General features: G+C 38.1%; 2 protein-coding genes across 2 annotated transcripts; one reads left to right on the top strand and one right to left on the bottom strand.

The window, feature by feature from the left end:
• The first annotated feature begins 1,256 nt into the window (after nucleotides 1–1,256).
• On the top strand, nucleotides 1,257–5,024 carry rnf41l (ring finger protein 41, like). The gene is made up of 6 exons (XM_043261266.1): nucleotides 1,257–1,600; nucleotides 2,545–2,751; nucleotides 2,864–3,003; nucleotides 4,149–4,311; nucleotides 4,396–4,516; nucleotides 4,601–5,024. Exons 2-6 carry the CDS (start codon nucleotides 2,546–2,548, stop codon nucleotides 4,847–4,849), a joined length of 879 nt encoding a protein of 292 aa, XP_043117201.1. The 5' UTR covers nucleotides 1,257–1,600; nucleotide 2,545; the 3' UTR covers nucleotides 4,850–5,024.
• A 106-nt stretch (nucleotides 5,025–5,130) lies between these two features.
• virma (vir like m6A methyltransferase associated) lies at nucleotides 5,131–19,964 on the bottom strand. Its single transcript, XM_043261264.1, has 23 exons — nucleotides 19,835–19,964; nucleotides 17,546–17,658; nucleotides 16,380–16,466; nucleotides 16,170–16,218; nucleotides 15,693–15,858; nucleotides 15,483–15,608; nucleotides 14,903–15,133; nucleotides 13,221–14,424; nucleotides 12,243–12,767; nucleotides 11,833–11,987; nucleotides 11,630–11,712; nucleotides 11,274–11,367; nucleotides 10,288–10,832; nucleotides 9,811–10,046; nucleotides 8,861–9,340; nucleotides 8,403–8,535; nucleotides 8,208–8,324; nucleotides 7,949–8,109; nucleotides 7,313–7,409; nucleotides 6,803–6,969; nucleotides 6,378–6,724; nucleotides 6,139–6,282; nucleotides 5,131–5,485 (listed from the first exon to the last, which is right to left on the bottom strand). The coding sequence occupies exons 1-23, from the start codon at nucleotides 19,895–19,897 to the stop codon at nucleotides 5,301–5,303; spliced, it is 5,508 nt and encodes a 1,835-aa protein (XP_043117199.1). The 5' UTR covers nucleotides 19,898–19,964; the 3' UTR covers nucleotides 5,131–5,300.
• Between the last annotated feature and the right edge of the window lie 459 nt (nucleotides 19,965–20,423).

Raw genomic sequence — 20,423 nt, 5'->3', positions numbered from 1 at the left:
TTTCTACAGCCTAGACTTTTTTTCTAATTATCCTCAACTCTAGAATATTTCATTTGCTGGTATCATTATTTGAAAATATAGTTTCTGCAATTGCAAATATATATATATATATATATATATATATATATATATATATATATATATATATATATATATATATATATATATATATATATATATCATAGCGAAATCATAGACAGTCATGTTAATTCATTGGTCTGTGTGTGGGAACATTGAATTTAGTAATTTGTAATATGTAGTGCTTGACTGGGGTGGCATTTTATTTTAATATCGTTATCACATGTAACTACAGTCAGTGTTTCATCTCTTGCATGTGCACGGATGCATGTCTGGTTGTGTTTGGGCCAATGTTTTATACACTGCTGCATGTCTAAAAGTGAAGCTACAACGTTGCTGTGTGGAAAATAATCCAATCAGAGTGTGGGAAAGCGTAATCCGGTCTAATCCCACCCAGCCATGAAGAACAGAGATCATTCAGGCAGTGAGAGTGTCCAGACACAGACACACCAGCACGCACAAATATCAGAAAAAAACATTCACAAGTACACAGTATTTCCTCAACTGTGAATCTGAAACAAATTGAAAGGTTTAACTTGAGTGGCACAGTACAGAAAAGTGTTAACAAAGAATGAAATGCACATGCCATACATTCACAGCGTAGACAAGGTCAGTTGTTTTTACTGTCACATGGCCAGACAGGTGCAGGAACACTTGCAAAGGTCACCTGTTACTTTTAAGGGGTTGCTTTCGATGGATGTCGTCGAGGGGGATGACAAATGCGATTTTGCATATATGGATTTAACTTTTTTTTTTTAGTGTTAATCATTATCTACATAAAGCTTTGTGTAAATTTATTTATTACTTCTGCAAGTAAGTGCATTAAAATTCAAGTATAGGTGTCCGTTTGATCACACTTTGTCAGTTTATTTTGCCTATTGTTAATATTGTTGCTATTGTAGGTGATATAAAATGAAGCTGTTTTTTATACTGTTGTGGAACGAAGATGAAATATAACAAAATCAGAAGTAAAACATTAAATAAATAGCAGTTTTGCACATTAGTTATAGCACATATGAACAAATAATCGTCATTGTTTATTATAAAAATCTTTATTTGTAAATTTAAAACCTGTAGGATATTCGTGCGGTCGATAGATGGTGCGCGTCTACCTTTGTGTGTGTATTTGTGTGGGGGGTTGCCAGGTGATCACAGCATGAGAAAGAGTTTCCCAGGGGGTTCCCCTAAGGGATTTGGGCAGGTGTGTGTTGTGCACATTTGTTACAGGTAAGATGGTCTGTGGTACAGGTTAGAGTTGCTTTGGAAAGGTGCTTCATAAACTGCTTGCCATACAATTCATGCTCCTTAAAGGGTCTGTTTCCCAAGGTTTAGAATAAATGAAGATGGCAAACTGACCCCAGATCCTCATTAAATGTCTACACCCGTAACCCCACCCACTCATGTTTCAGTCCAACAGCTGCCACCTGGCTGTTTCTACGGCAACTGACCAGACCACCTTCAGCAAGCACACCTGAGAGAAGAAGGGAGAGAGGGGAAGACAAGATACCACACACTCTGTAAGGTAATCTAACTTTTTTATACATTATATATAACATTTTTAAATTATATATTATTTGATTTTTCTGCATATATTTGTAATATATTATGCCGTTATGCTTTCATTAATAGTCTGTATGTTTTAGTGTATGCATGCAGTGCCTTAAATATTTGAAACCTTATTTACACAATTTGTTAATGTGAAATAAATATTAATAGTTATTTGAGCAGTGATTTGATTAAAAACCATTGTAGCTGTATGATCAATTTTCTCTCAGCAGGTTAACACATTTGGAAAAATCTGTTATTTATTTTAATGTAAAGTGAAAACAAAATTTCTGTACCAAAATTTAAGATATTTGCTAAAAACAATCTAACTGTAAAATATATTTATTTAATCCAAATTTAAAAAAAAAAGGTTTAAGATATTTATTTTAATATTGATATTAAACATTCACTTGTAAAATATATAATCTTTGATTTTGTTTTTGTGTATTTATTTATTTAATTCAATTGAAATAAATAGTATGGTTTTATTATGATAGTGTAACTTATTATGACACAACTTAACAAAGTTATTTAAGTCATATATATGTGTGTGTGTGTGTGTGTGTATGTATATATTATATATTATGTAAATTATATATTATGTAAAATAAATATTATTGTTAATTTTTGTAAATTTTGTTAAGTTTATAATATAAATATAAAGTTGTTGTTTTTTTGGCTAAATGTCTGCTTTAAATGTTTAAGAGATAAAATTATTAATGGGCATTTAATTATGTTATTATTCTTTTTTTGTATTGTTGGATCCAATTTCAAAATTAAATTAAATTACAAATTGCTCCCATTATAATAAAGTAACATATTATAACCATAAGTCATTTCAGTTATTCATTATTAGATGTATTTTGGTACCATACATCAGTATACACACACAGAGTTGTTTTCTGTGTGTGTATACTCTAGGATGGGCTACGATCTAGAACGGTTTGTAGGCTATGTGAACGAGGGTCTGCTGTGCTGTGTGTGCCGGGACGTGTTAGAAGATCCTCTGCAGGCTCCGTGTGAACATGCCTTCTGCAGCTCCTGCATTCATGGATGGCTCGTCCACCACAACACCTGTCCAGAGGACCGCTTGCCTTTAGACATCACACATCTACGCCCACTCTTCAGGTCACACCGATGTATTAAACACCTGTAATTGCGCAGAATCACATAAGACGCCTTTATCATTAATGCCACTCGTTTTCTTGACTTATCAATACACGTGTACGGTGTGTTACAGATACATGAGGAATGATCTGGCGAGGCTGCAGGTGAGGTGTGTGTTCCGGCCACAAGGTTGTGAGGTCATATGCGCTCTGGAGTCTGTTCATCGGCATGAGCAACAGTGTGATTACGCTTTACTGAACTGCAGCAATGCAGGTAAATGTATATACAAGCATATATAGATATATATAGATACCCAGGCAGGGAACAGGTGGCTTATACATTACAGCTAGTCTCATTCATACATAAACAATACAAGCAGTGCTGTAACAGCAGATGAATGAGTGTTATAGCCACAAGATAAAGCATCTAGCGTTGAGTGTTCAAATCTTTAATTATTAATGAGGAACCCCCCGAGGCAGCCAATGAGGTGAAACGTTTACCTCAGGGTTAAAACAACTAAAGCACCTCAGGGTTAAAGCACATAATACATATGCATTTGTTTTAGTAAGCCTAATGCAACATTCCCTAATCCTGGAAATCTTTGTTTGTGTATGTATGTATATAAAAATGCAGGCGACGAGTACTTATGCTATCGTTGTGGTAGGTGTACTGTGTTTTATGTGTGTTGTGTGACGGCTGTGTGTCTTTCTCTTCAACAATAAACCAACATTTTCACTGGCTGCTCAAATATTATACATTTACTTTTATAATTAAAAGTTTTATTATAGTAGAATTTTATATTTACATTTGTATTTTTGAATGCAGTTTAAAAAATAATAAGAATTTAATATTTTGAAGATTATTTAATGTACATATATAATTCTTTGCTAGAAAATTGCCAGACATTATACAGATAATCAGATATAAAAACTGTTCTATAAAATTCAACATTTACTGAATCTAACCTGATCAAAACCTTTTTTAACATTTATTTAGATAAATATACATTTATATTCATTATTTTAAATGTAGTTTTCACATTTAATATTTGAAAAAAAATTGTTTTTTAAATCCATATACATTTTTTGATCAAATGTTAAATTTACTTTAAGAAGTGGCAATTTTATATATATTGTATATAAATAATACTTTTGCTGTAAAGTGTTGGCATACATACTGTAACAAAACATTACTAATTGACTTATTGTAATTTTTGGCCCATTTTCACTGAAGGTTCTGAGAAGATCACATATCATTCTCAAACCCTCATTCTGAACTAGATCATTTTACCTTGGGCTGTTCTCACTGATTAGCCCTTGCTGTTAGATGCTATTTTTCTCTGCTCTTTGTGCATGAACATTTGCTGTGTTTCCTCCGTTTCTCTTTAATGTTCAATTTTCTTTGGTGGTGGCATTCAGGCTGCCCGGTTCAGGTTTCGCGACGCTCTCTGGAAGCTCATCTGTGTGTGTGTGAATACAGCAGTAGAGTCTGTGCGAGCGGCTGTGGATACACAATCCTGAACACAGAGGAGGCCCAACACAACTGTGTATCGGAGCTACGAGCAGAGCTGGACATGCTCAGGTAGAAACATCCGCTCAAGTCATACCGACTGTTGACCATGTAAATGTTTTTGTAAGCTCGACAGCCTGGGCATGTTTGTTACAGGGCAGAATTAGACTGTAAAGTCGAAGAGGTGCGGCATGAAATGGAATCTCGCTTGGATTCCCAAAGACGACACATGGTGCAGAAGGAGAGTCTGCTGAGGAGTGAAGTGGACGAACTGAAGGTACCATACTCTTCACATCAGCAGGCTTTTGTGTGTGTGTTGAGAGTTACTGACAGGTGTGTGTGTGTGTGCGTTTGTGCAAAGGGCCAGCTGTCCAGAGTCATGTCAGATGTCCGCGTTCTGCTGGGTGCAGAGAGAGTGCGCAGGCAAGAGCTGGAGAGGGCTGAGCTGGAGAAGGCGGAGCTTCTTGAACTTTTAAAAAAGGAGGGGCTCAGACCGGCCACACCCTCTGAAGCAGCGCCGCCCCCTGCTGAGGTGCAGAGAAAGCTGAGCCCAAGAAGCCTAGCTTTGGACTGCATCAAAAGAAAGAATAGAGAGGTGACAGTCATCTGAGGACACTACTTTTTGTAGCAGAAAAATAATGACGAGGGAATGTCACATGATGCTAATAGATAACCACTAACTGGAACTCCTCTGAGTGAACCGATTGACTGATGTTCTAAGATTTAACCAAATTGTGTAGTAAAATACTTTTTTTTGACCAATTTTGCAATGTTTTTAGACTTTTAGAGGCTTGTTTTCCTATTTAAAAAGAACAAAAGATACATTCTACATATTAAAAACATTTGGGCAAGGTAGGCTTTGGATTTCTGTATTAAAAATACACTCAGACATATACTCACAAGAATTTAATCATATTTAACAGTTTTAAAAATGAGAGAAACACAAAACATGACAATGATATACACAATATCAGCCGATGGTTGCATTAGATCCTGCAGATCCACATCCTGATTGGTCCTTTAGAGCCTGACGGCTGAGTCTGCTTTGCTCAAGGCAGCGTTTAGCGAGTGAATGATCGGACGTGTCGGCCCCGTCCACCTCCGCTTCCTCCGCTGTTAAACTTCCCTTGACCACGACCACCGCCACTTACTCCACCTCCTCCTACACTAACTCCACCACTCAGCCAGGACAGGCCTGTCCCTCTGCCTCTGGTGGCTCTGTCCCGAGGAGCCAATCGGTAAGCACCTGAAGAGTTAGGACAGAGGGTCAGGAGCATGTAAATGTAGGGTATGCTAAAGCACTTTTCAAAGCATTTTATTCTCTAGGCAGGTATTTCTTGCCTCTAGTCATCTCTGAGGGATAGATCCAGCAGGTGGCACTATCACCTTAATGTTTTACATTATATAAATATTTATAATATAAATCAAGTTTAAAATACTGATTCACAAATATGATTTTTTAAACCCGTTATTTCTGAAATATATATAATGGCTTTGGATAAAAGCGTCTGCAAAATGATTATTATTATTTAATTTAAAAAAGCATTTTCCAATATATAACTTTTTTACATTATATAACTGAGATTAAGGTACAGGTTGAACTTTTTTTATAGCCATTGCCTAAATATAATATAACTGATTATTATTTACATATTTAGAAATATTATCTACATAGTAATCATAATTCAGTTATTTTCTGATGGCTATTTTTACATTTGGTAAAAACAGTTAATCAAATCTATATTGGAAATTGCCTAGTGTTTATTAAGGCTGTCAGAAAATGGAATTAATATGAAATAGTGACTAAATCACAACCCATTAAGTAAACATGCTCTACCTTTCAAAATGTTAATCTGCACAAAAATTCAGATTTATAAATCAAGCCATCATAGCACCTACCTGCAGGTGGCTGTCTGGATGGTAACGGTCGAGTAAAGTTGCTTTGGCCTCCGCGAGGTTCACTGTAAGTCCCTCTGTGAGTGTCAGCGGTCACCGGAGTGCTCCAAGTGGATCCACGACCACCTTCACGACGTGGGTAGTTACCTAAAATAAATTATTTTAAATAATGTGTCATGGATTTTATCATTCACATATAAAAAGAGTACAATTATGTGTTGAATCAAAACATATACGTGTACCTGCAAGCAGTACACTCTTGGGGGCCGGTGGAGTGAAGAAGCGGGCGTGGCTCTGGAAACCCCTCCCTCTGGTTCCTCCAGTAAACAAGCCTCTAGTTGGTGGCTTGGCTCCTCCTCCTTTTGGTGGGCGTTTGGGCAGCGCCAGGCCAGTGGGTTGACCTACCTCCTTGAACTCTGCAGCAAGGAAATCATCTACATGCATGGAAGGAGGTCGACTGGTGTTCTGCTTGCGCTGGCGGAAAATGTCATGCGGTCGAGAAAGCTGGCCAAAAGCACCACGACCCCGACCCCGAGGGGCCGCCATGATATGGGCTCGTTTCGCAGGCTCCACATAATCTGAGTTTCCACTGCAAACAAGGAAAAATTATTTGTAGGTACACAGAGTTTATACATTCAATGTAAAGTAGTAACTACACGTTGTGTACCTGGACGTGATGAAGGTCTCGTGTTTGTGTTTGCCCAGTCTGAAGCCTTTGGGTGGTTTGCTGTGTCCTGGGGAAGCAGGTTCACTGAGGAACGAACGTTCTAACTCCGCCTTTAGGTCCAAGTCTGGACAACACTGCTGGGCTAGTGCAACTAGGTCTACTTTCACCTGCAACACACACATTAAAGGAATAGTTCACCCAAAAAAGAAAATTATAGCATATTTTACTCAGCACTATGCTCATTTAAAAATATATATATATATATATTTATAAAGTCATATAAATTTATATATATATATATATAAAACTATTCCTTTAATTATTCCCATATATGCTCATATGAAGCATTACATATAACATTAAGGACACTCAATTTATTGTGTCCATAAACAATCTGCATTATTAGTTATAAATTAGTAGCCTTAAAACCTGCTAGAATCTGTTTACATTCAATTAAATATTTCAATGACAAATATATATTATTGTTCCCATAAAGACGTGTCACATTACCATGTCAACTTCTGTCTCCATCTCATCTGACTGGAATGGAGAGAACCATAGGGCCTTCAACTGCTCGTCCAGGACATCCGAGAGAACAAAAACGGTCCTGAATGGAGATAACAAATCAGTGAAGAGCAAAAAGAGAATGTTTCATTTAATATTAAGGATGTGCAAAACTACATATTTGGAAAATTGACAATTAGACATTTTGTTGGGGCGTTCAATTAAACAACAAGCATTTTTGCATTTCACTAACAAACTTTTTTGGGATAGAACAGTACAGAGAAATGACAGGAAGCAAAACAGCACAGGATCGAGAAAGGGATCAAAAGCCCAGACTTTAACATGGGTTGCCCCAATATGTAACCATGCCTCAAGTCTTTGAATCACACCACCTAGCTGACTCGCTTAAGTGATTTTTATTGTCACTGAGATTATTATATATTATAGTTTAGTACATTCAATTAAGCTAAATAAAACTGAGAAAGCCTCTTCGGCACCTAGCTGAAATAAGGTTAATGTTTTAATATATATTTAATTTCAAATTACCTTTTATTTCAAGTAATATTTCAATGTTTTTATGATGTATTTAATTAAATATAAAAATCCATTCACATACACAATTACTCTCTGTGTCTGTAATACCTGTGGTTGAACTGTGTTTGAAGGGGCTCTGGTGCAGGTAACGTGGGCTCAGTTTCAGGCTCTGCATTAGTTGGGGCATCTCCAGAACTTTCGATAATCTGTCGCAGGCCAGCCACATTCTCCAGGAGAGTCTCCAAAGACTCATCCTCCTTACAGAGTTTCTACGAAGAGTAGGACAAGATTTATTTGTGCGTCTTCCTTCATTGAGGCTATAGGAAACAGCTTAATTATGATATATATCCTAAGCTGCCACATGTACCATGATGTGTTTCTCCAGTTCTGATAAAGGATGTTCCCCCGAGTCCTCCTTCCACTGCAGCACCTGCTTCATGTCGCTCACACTAAGAGCCAAAGAGCGGCTGTCTATGTCTTCATCCTATGTAGCATAAAGAACATATATTACCATATGCATTCATGCATACAAGCAAATATACTGATTCTGTTGTGGGCCTACCATGGCTTCACTGTTCAGAATCTGTCTCAAAAAGTCAAACAGGGCTGAAAGGAGCTCAGTTAACTCTTTGTTAAAGGATGTGGTTTCCCTGCGGATCAGAGAGGAAATGGCCAAATTGTGTTTCTTCAGAGAGCTGCAAGACAAACAAGAAAAATTTTAATAGTACTGCAAACAAGCCTAGGGATGCTAAAATTATTTAAATTTTATGGGCAATAACAGATAATTATGAAAATTCTATACAATTTTTTTAAAGAAATAAAAAGCAAAACACAAATTAGTCATTTTAAAAGGCAAAAAAAAAAGAGATGATTACATTTAACTTAAAAATAACTTAAAAACCTGAGCATGCACATATAATCATCCAAAAATACCAATTAAAAAAACAAAAAAATCTTCTATGACACACACATACATACATATATACATTATATATATATATATCAAATGCATTGTTGTACCTTTTCAGGTGATAGAGACCATAGTCATGTTCAGTGAGAAACATCATTGTTCTCAGACATGTGAGCTGGAGTGTGTAGCTGCTGTTTGTATTTCCCAACACTTCCAGCATCCCGTCACATATACATGTCATCATGTCTCTGGTCGGCAGTGCGTTGGCAAGCTGCTCTGCCTCAGACACCGAGGCTTCACCCGAGCCGCTCACGACCAGTGACACGTCCTGGTCACACAGCGACTGAAGGATAGAAGCCGTCAATTCAGCGTTTTGTTGTGCTGACAGAACGGCATCAGCAGGAAGGACAAGCATGGCAACCAGAGGGGGAAGATGATCTGACAGTTTTTCCTCCACTTTCCCATCACTCCGGCCTTCATTGCGTGCAGATCCACCCAGTAGAGCCAACATGGCTGATTTGCAAGCCCGTTGAGATGCCAGCGAGTCGAGGAGAGCTAGTAACCTCATCAAACGTGAGCCAGCTGCCTCCCTAAACACACAGCACAGTCTATTTCAGCTGTCTGGAATATATACACCAGTCAAAATAACCCATTTAAAATTATTAAGGCTTAATCAGCTATGACTACACCTAAATAACTGATTATATCCTTTTTTTCAAATCACAAGTTTGTTATTTCATTTGATTTTATTTAACTGCATATTGAGTAAAATTATACATATAAATATGGCTCAAAAGGATACACAGTTGTACTTGAGGAATTGTGATTTTTAACATAATAAATATATTAAGTATTCTAAAATAAATTCCTAAAGAATAGAAATTGCATTAAATTGAGTAATTTTATTACAAATATTTTGATAACATTAAATTAGATATATAGGTGCCTGTGGCTCAAAAACCAAAAAAAGGTTTAACCATTAAAACAATAAGCATAATACTGCTTTAAGTTGTTGTTGATCTACAATTTATCCTTAACATGATGACTGTGTCTTACTTACTGTTGCATTTCCTCCTGAAGCTGCTCAAGCAATGTCCTCATCACCAGAGTCGCAGTGGGTGCAGCAAGATCACAGAGCTGGACACACACACGGCGGAGCATGGAGAGTAGCGGTGGACAGCTGTTGACACACACACACCTCAGCACTTCCTGTAATACTCTAGCTTGAGCGTGCAAATGCACACTCCATAGCTTTCGTGTGTTCATCGCAACCCCAATGTCTTGCACTGAGAGTGCCTAAAAGAGATAAAGGGAAATGGGAAGAGTACATTAATTAAACTCTCTCAAAGCAATAACTTCTGGTAATTAACAAAACAGTTATGGAAGAATAAATTTGCAACCTATGTTTTGAAACCACCCTCGTGGCAGTAGTTTTGCCAAGCCACTAGTGTCTAGTCAGGCAGCTCACAAAGGGTTTGAATCAGAGCTCCTGTATGTTGGCACTTGCACTTGTGTGTGCATATTTGTGTTCAGTTACCTGTGTGGTCTGCATGGGCAGAGGTAGAGGAAGCAGTTCTGACAGCAGACTAAGGCTGCTGTAGATGTTCTCTGGAGCAGCCAGTATAGAGTTCAGCACTTCCTTCAACATCAGAGACCAGCTGTTTCCGGCCACAGTCTCCTCTGAACCTGTCATCTGTTCGCTAACTGCATGTGTGAATGTTAACAGTATCTCTGTCACGTCTCCCTGGATACGCAGCTCCTCTGCATCCAGGCGACCGGTTGTCGGGGTGGAGCAGAGGATCTTGTGAAGGGCGACACAGACAGAGGGCACACGCACGTCACGGAACTCACAGGTTCCCCCGCACAGCAGCTCTGTCAGCATGGCTCGGATGAGTCTCAGCGAGCAGGAGGCCACTGACAGCATCATGAGTCGCTGCGCCGTGGGGCCCATTGGACCATGTAGTCTCCATGGCAGCAACAGCAGTGATGTAAGCTTCTGGAGAACTTTAATAAAAGTATCCATGCCCTCTGCACTGAAGAGAGCTATGATGGCCTGGTTCCACTTCAAGTCTTTTTGCTGACCTGCAGATATGCAATAACAAACGTATAAGCAAATTTTTTTTTAAGCTAATAGTTTTGAGCAGTAAATACCAGTGTTTGCGACAAAGCAAATATGCTAATTACTATTTCTTTAAAATTAAATTTAGTTATTTAATTTTTTTTTATATTTTGTAAAAATAGATAATAATAATAATAATAATTTGTAAAATATATAAATAGCAGGATTTATATTTACAGTTTTTACCATTTATATTCATTAAATGCATAATAAAGAAAAAATAAAGCAAGAAAGACAGAACAAATTTCTCTTATATTATGTTGGGGTAACTTTAACAATAGGACAAGGAGTAATGTTAGGTGCATTTATACTGCAAAGCCTAGATATATAGAAATTATTGTTTGTTATTATATAGTTAAGATGAGCTAAATTAAAATGAAGGCATACAGTATGTTTGTGTGTACCTGGCACAGTGGTTGGAGGGCAGGCGATGTGGCACAACACTCTGAGAGCAGTTACAAGACCCACCCCATCTGCTGTCATCAAGTTCTCCAGGTTCTGACAAAGAAATAGCAACATTTTGATGCTACACCATATTTAATATATACCATGTCTTTATCATGTTGTGACACAATCTAAAAACATTTGCATTTGAGCATATAACTGAAGAAGTTAGTTTTATTTTATAGCTTACTGCAATAGATCAAAGAAAGTTATTTTTGTTGAAACGAACTATCAGTTCCTTAATGCATTTACCAATGCCTAACATAAAATTAGCATTACATGCCATAAAATGTAGTTGTGTGGTCGATAACCTTACCTGCTTCATGTAGTCAATAAGCATAGGAATACCACTGATATCAAAGTGTAATTTTTCAAGTGGCTCCAACCACTTAGAGAGCTCTGAAAAACATTTTTCATTGAGGTCAGATGAAAAGACACTTACAGAAAAAAATATTAAATGGCTTTTAGGGCCTTGTGGAAAAAAGTGTTTGGTTGGCTGAAAAAGAGTAGCAGGCTCACCTTGAAGCTTGGCATTGTTTTCATCAGATTTGGAAACATTAAGCAGTGGAGCAGCATAGTGCTCCATCATCCGGAGATCACCTGACGTCTGAATCACCAGGAGTACAAGCATACAGGCATAGTTATACGTTACAGACTTCCTTGCTTTTCCTTCCCTGTATGAAAGTGAGAGGACGTCAGCAAGAGAACAAGCCATTTAAGAAGATACAGTACATTTAAGTGAAAATGACTATGGAGTGCCTCAGAGTTCTGTGTTTGGCTCATTTGTGTACAACCTATCTACTATATGGGATCTAGAACACATCATATTCTTATATATCATTATAAAGATTGCCAAAATATACACACTGACAGATCAGACATTTTTCAAAATCTTGCTTATATACACAAGTTTATTAGCATATTCTCACCCTTGGCCCTCTTTGGCATGGAACTCCACCAAGTTGACCAGACAGCTGAGGTTGTTATCCAAGCTAAAAGCATGTGCGACAGCATTTCGGCCTGTGCTGCTAAAGCTAATGAGATACAGGCTGTGAAGTGTTGCCAGAACACCTGGATTATCGCCATCTTCAAGTTCTGCCCCATTTAGCTCAGCAACACCCTGAAGTGCATGTAGAGTCTGCATAAGCCAAACCCAAAAACCATCATCCATCGAACCCTCTCCACCTGCAGTAGCATCTTCACCCTCACCCTCTGAAAGGGGCGTCAGCGGAGCCAAGTGAGACGGTGGGGTCAGGTGAGTAAGGGGTGTAAGGAGACGAAGCAGCAAATTGGTGGTTTCGTGTTGGCTAAGGAGAAAGAGGAGGCCCTGCTGGGACTGTGATAGGAAACGCATCAGTTCTCTGACAGCCTGCAGGACTCCTATGTGGGCACATGTAGCTGGATATGACAGGACAACTGCTAGGGATTCCAGAAGGTGACAAGCATGCATGTACCTGTAAAAAAATAAATAAAAAAATGCAATGATTAGAGGTGCTACATATTAGAAAGATACCATAGCTGAGTACACATCGAAAAATATTTTAAAAGATATTATGTTTAAACAAAGGAATAGTACACCTGAGAATTTAAATTCTGTCATTAATGAACTTTTTTTGCCAAATAAAGTTGTTATTTTGGTTTTCTTCAAACAAAAAGTATTCTCATAGCTTCAGAAAATTATGGATGGTTTTTGGGAGGGTCAGGAAGCACTCAAATTTGGTCATGAATATCTTAATGTGTGTTCTTTCCAAAGATTAATAAAAGTCTCAAGCTTTTGGAACAACATGAGGGTAATTAATGACAGAATTTCTATCTTGGGAATATTAACAATAATTAATACTGACACATATATATAAAACAGAAACCACTCATTTTAAAAGACAACTTTTTTGTCATATGGTTCTGACCTGTACAGTGTTGGATAGGGATCGTCACGCTCTGGTGGCCCAGTGATTCGGGCACTGGTGGGAAAAGCTTTCCCAGGCGGCTGTACCATACAGTGAGGTGCTGTCTCCAGCAGATGGAGCAGTTCTTCCAGGAGACCTTGCAGCCTTTCCAGGTCACCTTCTGACAAAGAGGCAGATTCCAGCAAGGTGTCAATGTCCATTGGGCTTTCCCGCTCTACATCCTGGGTTTCCCTCTCCCTCTCATCTCCATCCCTCTCAGTGCTTTCTCTGTCTCTCTCTCCAGCCTCTCTCTCACTCTCGCTACCCTCTCGCTCACCCACCTCCCCTACTGTAGGATGGCGTTCAGCCCAAATGTTGGCTGTCCTCTGCAGGTCAGTCAAAACCTCATAAAAATGTCCCTTTTGTAAAATGGCTGCACCAGCTGTTGCAACACGCACTGTCTGGTCCAACAGAAACAGATCCAGCAGACGCTGGTACCCACTCGTTCCATCATTGTCATGGTGACGGTCTCTGAGCAGGGATTCGATACCCTGCGGCTCACTGATGATGCTGTCGAGGGAGCGCAGCACGTTGAGTTTCAGTGTGGATGAAACGTGTTCTGCAAACAGCAAGCCTAGGAGGCTGCCAACAATCCCTTTCTCCAGCAGATTCTGCACAGCCTGGGCACCACAATCAGCCAAGGCAGAGGCCAGTTTGGTTCCTGCTTTGAGCTGGCGTAAATTCAGAGCTATGGGTTGTGCCAGGGCAAAGTCCAAATTAAGAGCTTCACAGCCCCAGTCGACCAACTGCTTCAACTTTTCACTCAGCCCATCAGGGTCCTTAATAGACAGGAAGCTCATCCCTTTTAGCAGAAAGGCAGGGATTTCCTCTAAGGCAGTTACCCAGCCCGCCCCCCTCTCTGCCCCTTGCCCCTCCCCCCAGGCCTCCAACAGTTCTGAGAGTTTCGCTGCAGACTCCGCCCATAAGGAGCTTGAATCCTGGATATCTACTGTCTTGAGGCGTTTTAGCTCCACCTCATAGCGTGTAATGTGTGGCGGCGTGAAGTGCTGGAGGGGTCGGAGTTCACGCTCATATGGATCGTACTGAACGGTCGGTAGTGATGCAAGGTCCTCAGGTGTATAGTCCAGGTCAAAAGCAGGCAGCTTGAAAGCCCCACTCTCCAAATCCTCCTCATCGCTGGATATCTGCTCATATCCATCATCACCTGCATACAAAAGCAAAACACTTCAGATACAAAAAATAAAACATTCCATTATTGGCTCAGTAAATTTAGCAAGTTCAGTCTTGACATCAAAGTCCGTTGAAATGTTTAATTAAGTTGGGCGTCTCAGCAAATCAAGACTACATCGGTTCTTCTGAAAATAACTGAACAGAATTTCTCCGCACCAGTGTCTGGAGTTTCATTAGGTGGCCAATATTAGACTATGAAAGCATTATATGCATGGATATGTATACATGTATGCATATATGTATGTATTTGTATGCATTTTTCCCTATAAATAACAAGAAATCCTTAACATTTCTGAGTAAAATAAATGCTAAAAACAGTTTCATTTTTGTAAATTAACAAAAATGTACACTTTGCTATTTAATAAATTAAGCAAGTTAAATATTGCATAACAGATTTCTTTCAATCTGAACCTTTCTGGTTTATTCACTCTCACAATCTTGCAATTCCTCACCTTCTCCATCTTCATCTGTGACCTCCTCACCCACTTCATCTTCTTCATCATCTTCATCCCCCTCGCTTCCCTCAGACTGCACATCTTCATCCTCCTCCTCATCAGCCGGACCCTCATCATCCTCCTGCTCTGCATCTGAGTAATTCTCATCCGCTGGAAGAGACCCTCGCTCAGGTGAGACAGGTTCCAGGTAATCATCGCCCTGTTCTGTGTTCTCCACCTTTACTGGACCTAAAGCAAAGACAACACATTTTTAGTTTATGAAAATGCATTAACAAAAAATTTTAAATTCAACATTTCTCTCTCACACACATTTATATACAGAATAAAAGTTTTTGTTTACATAATGTAAGTTTGGATACTTATTATATACATAATAAATATACACAGTATACACACACACACATATACATACATACATACATATATATATATATATATATATATATATATATATCGTTAATATAAAAATTATTTTGGATGCGAATAACGAATAATTTAATTATTATTAAATTAGGAAAACTCTAAAAGTTGTGATCACTCTTGTATATAATACTTCATCTTTTCCAAGTAGACATACATTGACCAGGTGCAGGTAGTGCTTCTTCGTCATCATCGTCAGGAGGTGGTGGTCCTGGTGGGGTCCGTGGCCCTCTAGGTTGTGGTCTTGGTGGGCTGCCATTAAATTGTTCTTCATTCTCCCATTCTGCAATAGATTTACACACTCGCATTTAGTGCTTGACATTATGACACTGCATTATATTTGTGTGTATATAATGTTTGTTCTGACCAGTTTTAATGATCCGCTTGGATCCCAGCTGCTGCTGTTGGGGCAGAGGGGGTGGAGGAGGTGGAGGAGAGTCCCGCTCGTGGCTGTGGGGGCGCTCGGCTGTCCCATACACTGCCAATGTCAGGCATGTGTACCATCCACGCAGGACTAACCCATCTGTGTTTATCTTCAATAAGACAAAATGAAAATTAGGACACGGTCTGAGACTCTAGAGGGGAGGAGCATAAAAACTTGCTCAGTCCAAAACACAAATGAAGGATCATTTGTTTACAAGCCACGTGAGTGCAGGAGCTGACAGCTTTAGTCATTACAGAGGCATCTGCAAATACATTGTGGATCTCAGAAAATGCTTTTGAAGTACTCATAGAGCCGATGAAAGCTGCTGTCAGCTGTTTTGGAGAAACCACAAACATACTGCTGCATGTGTGTGAGTTTTACTCAGAAATTTGACGCTGGGCTGTAATGAGGGTATCTTACCTTCCCATTAGGCCTGAAGATGATTGATTTGTTCTCATCATACTCGAGGCTAGTGTGAAACAAACACCAACATCAGTGATTAGAACAATCAAAAGAGTACATGCATCTATTCAGCTACAGATTTGTGAGACACCGTACTGTATTTCTTGCTGATCCTGTCCAACACAGGTGTGCATGTGTGTGTGTGTGTGTATATAGTTTATTTAGTACCTGCCCAGCCTGTCAAACACCGGAGCGTTGGGTTTGGACACATTGTTGAAAAACAGGTCCAACTGGAATGCATGAGGGGCTGTTTCCCTGAAGATACACAGGAAGGGGCATTGTAACCGTCAAAACCTAAACCTGAAACCTCTACTTGCCATCAGCAGCTATTTTCTGTCTAATCAAACTTCCTGTAAATCAGTCAGCCTGCAGGTATCAAGGATGCCTTTCTATATAGATTTGTTGTTACTTTTTTATCATTTTATAAGACCAGAATGAAGAATAGTTTTATTTAGTTGTCCTATCAAAACAAATTTCACTTTTCTCTCATTGTTCTCTTAACAGGTATGGAGACAAGTGAAATGAGGGATGAGATCATGGGAAAAGCTTAGAGTGGTCAGAGAATAGGGGGTGTGGTGGATCTGTTTTTAAAGAAGGAACAATAGCGACCACAGAAACCTTTTCCAATTTCCTCAAATGTCCTCCAGCCATTTCACTTCTGAGGACACCACAGCATTACTCATGTCCTTTTGTGCACTACAGAAGCACTGGGACAGTTTGTACACACTATAAACATGGCAGAAATGCTGTTAACGGTCACAAAACGGGGAGTGAAAATTAGGGATGTGCAAAAAGACATCTTTTCAAGATTGTTTAATTAGTGGGGAGTCTGAATGTAATGTCTAATTTTTTACTTGGCAAGGATGCTTTAAAAATTGTTCAAAAGTGAAAGTGAAGACATTTCTAATATTATAAAAAATAGCATGCATTTTACCCAGCATGGCTTTTCAATATGTTTGAGCACGAACGAAGTACATTTATCATAAAATGGTACTTTGTTAGATGTAGTACTGATTCTTTACAGAGGATGAATACAGAACTTTTATTAACTTCTTGATTGTCAGCATTCAAAAAATATTTTTGGAGAAGCTGTCACTAAATTCCCCATATTGGCGCTTAAAAAATATAAACTTCCAGAAAAAAAGCCTTCTCTAAATGACTAGCTGGTAGTTGGATGACCAGTGGTCATGTAATGTGGATGGCACAGATCAATAAGTAGCACATGTGTAGAGGGATTCAGTAGTAGTTGTGTGATTCTTTATTGCCTGTTAAATTTCTTGCTGTGCTTTTAGACAAGAGAGTGTGTGTGTGTGTGTGTGTATGCATTTTCTCACCCAAATGCTCTGCTGTCAGGCAGGTTGCTGTGTGCTTTGATGCCAGGGGGAATGACTCGCACTTCTGTGATCAAGACACCGTAAGGAAACCGTACAACGTCCACATTTGTCAACTTGTAAGACAGAAGACAGACATTGAAAAATGTTACAAAGCTTACTTATGAAGAAAAGGATAAACATATGACAAACAGACTGATTCAGGGACCAGATTTCTCAGAGACACACCCTGACTGAACAGCCAACCAGAAAAACAGTTCGTCTTATTCATCTGTTAAAGTCTTGGAATTAGGATTCCTACGGTTCAAGGTATTGAAAACACAAAAGCATTCTCTGAAGTTCTTATTGAATCTAAAAATGGTTGAATGGTGTATACGGTCCTTTCCTCAACAAACTGTCATAGGGCAACAGGCCTGTCCAACCTGTTTTTAAAGAGCTGTTGGAATACACCTGTGAGGTGGTAGATCGCTGCAACAACACAAAAGCACCAATCAAACGTACACATACACACCCTACCAAGACAAATTCCAGGACAAGAGATTTGTTTCCAGCCTTCACTAACAGGATGCTATATAAAACACTGGAACGAGGACACACTGCATGCAAACAGATTCTTAGACAAAGGATTATATTTAAAAAAACATTGCCTGTCAACCTAAGATCTAAGTTTAATTAGCAGCACCGAATTAAAAATGTTTATGTCTACCAGTACTATTCATTTCAACTTAGTGAGTGATTGACTTGTTAGCAATCTGACTTTCCTGCATACAAATGTACAGTATATTATAATAAAAGAGCTGTGAGGCTATGCTCTATGTGAAAATGCTTATATAGTTATATGAAAAGTTATATAGTTACTCAATTCTGTCTTGCAATTTTGTAAGCTTATGAGGCTGTATCTCTCATAATTTGAGCACACTGTTTTAGACAGATCACTGTATGTGACAGATCGCTGTCAATGTTTAGTCAGAAGTACAGTTTTCCACTTGCTCTCAAAGTGAATTTCTGGAAGATATGACGATCAGACACCCCCAACAAATAAAACTAATAAATCAGAAGTGATTGGTCATGAAAAGCACAGCAGAAAAAAATAAATGTAACATTGTATCACTTGCTCATCAATGGATCCTCTGCAGTGAATGGGTGCCATCAAAAAGAAAATTCAAACATCTGATAAAAACAACAATCACAACAATCCACATGTAATCCATGTGACTTTAGTTTATCAATTAATGTCTTAATAAATAAACCCTGCCAATTTGAAATACACAAATCCATTTAATTTTATTTTTAAGTCTATAAACCATTATAAACTTTAAATACTATACAAACTATAAATAATATGAATCAGTCAATCTCCTGTTTTCCTTGCATCAAAATTCACCAAAAGCAATATTATAGATTGAGGAATTGTTGATCAGTTCAGTAGAGACAACAATTCAAAAAAGCAAGCAATATTAATGATAAATGTTGTTAATTAAGAACATGCAGCTTAACTAATATATATATATTAATGCAGATGATCCACTGGTGAGTAAGTGTATTTTAAAGCAAGTGTTTTAAAAAAAAATTTTTTGTGAACTATTTCTTAGCCAACAGAGAAGTTATACAGAATGATAAGATACAAAAAAGCAGCTTTCACACAACCACGGCAGTTAAATGACCTCCAATATAATCGATTCAAATATTATTCAACAGCTAAACGAAAGGATACGTTGAATACAACGGGTTTCTACTTTCCTATTGACCCCAACTCCACGCATTTTAATCTATAGATCACGGATAGATTACCTTGTTTACATGCACATGCGGTGCTGTCACATAAACATGAACCGGGGGCGTAACTGAACAGGCACGGGCTGATACCCTTACAACAATATATGAGCATCTTATTGATAAATAATAAACAGCTTATCACAGGACATTCTATTTATTAACAGTAACTACATATACGCTGTCAACAATAACAAAGCCACGAGTTTGCTTGCTCTGGGGAACAACTTAAACGTAATACAATAACGTCAGGTTTGCTCTGCAATGCATCGTCTATAGTCGGTTAACGTAAGTGTTTTAAATTAAGAATACCGGGTGTTATTACAAATTATATCTTTAGTGAATTGAATATGCATGAATTACTGTGCTAATTAGCAAGCTAACCAACTGCGCTCAGTCCGTTATTACAATGAAAACTTTAAGAACGCAGGAAATATATTTTAATGTCTGTTAGGCTTTAGTCTCTGTATCACGCGGTTAAAAAGACACTGGTAAAGATGTAAAACTTCGCAAGTTTACCTCTGCACTTTGATGCTTGAACGTATCTAAAAAGAGCAGCTCCATTGCAGAATCCCCCGCCATCTTTCTTAGTCACATTAGGGCTTCCGGTAAAGGAAACACTTCCGGAGTTGAAGGCGTACGTCACAACGTTGGTTGTTGAAGAAGCAGTAGGTTTTAGAAATGGCATGTTACGTGTTTTAAACCATTTCAGTAAAGCCATATATATATATATATATATATATATATATATATATATATATATATATATATATATATATATATATATATATATATATATATATATATATATATATATATATATAAACTTTACTAATTATTAATTAGGCTACTAAACCTTCTGAAAAACAGAATAAAAACAAACATCAAATTCTAATGGTTTCCACTACACATACCATTACAAACATTAAAAACAATCAACAATTCAAAAATGGTTTTCTGTAGTGTGTTTTGGAACATATTTTATTAGAATTTATCGGTTTAACAACCCACCAAAGGCGGAGACCAATTACCTGTAGAACCCACAGGGCTCATTACAGTTTCCATTAAACCACTTCAAGTCCCATTATAACCAGTAAAACCATTTTGT

Source organism: Puntigrus tetrazona, chromosome 16 (assembly GCF_018831695.1).
Source record: "Puntigrus tetrazona isolate hp1 chromosome 16, ASM1883169v1, whole genome shotgun sequence".
In the NCBI taxonomy this organism is placed as follows: Eukaryota; Metazoa; Chordata; class Actinopteri; order Cypriniformes; family Cyprinidae; genus Puntigrus; species Puntigrus tetrazona.
Note: the sequence above shows the minus strand (reverse complement) of the source record. Positions and strands in the feature narration are given on the sequence as shown.

Excerpts from the sequence above, each read along its gene's own strand:
- virma (XM_043261264.1), bottom strand. The coding sequence starts at position 19,897 with ATGGCGGGGGATTCTGCAATGGAGCTGCTCTTTTTAGATACGTTCAAG. Across the intron at positions 16,467-17,545 it reads CCTGACAGCAGAGCATTTGG|GGAAACAGCCCCTCATGCAT; the intron begins GTGAGAAAATGC and ends GTGTATCTTCAG. Across the intron at positions 6,970-7,312 it reads TGGAGACAGAAGTTGACATG|GTGAAAGTAGACCTAGTTGC; the intron begins GTAATGTGACAC and ends TGTGTGTTGCAG.
- rnf41l (XM_043261266.1), top strand. The coding sequence starts at position 2,546 with ATGGGCTACGATCTAGAACGGTTTGTAGGCTATGTGAACGAGGGTCTG. Across the intron at positions 3,004-4,148 it reads ACTGAACTGCAGCAATGCAG|GCTGCCCGGTTCAGGTTTCG; the intron begins GTAAATGTATAT and ends GGTGGCATTCAG. Across the intron at positions 4,517-4,600 it reads GTGAAGTGGACGAACTGAAG|GGCCAGCTGTCCAGAGTCAT; the intron begins GTACCATACTCT and ends GTTTGTGCAAAG.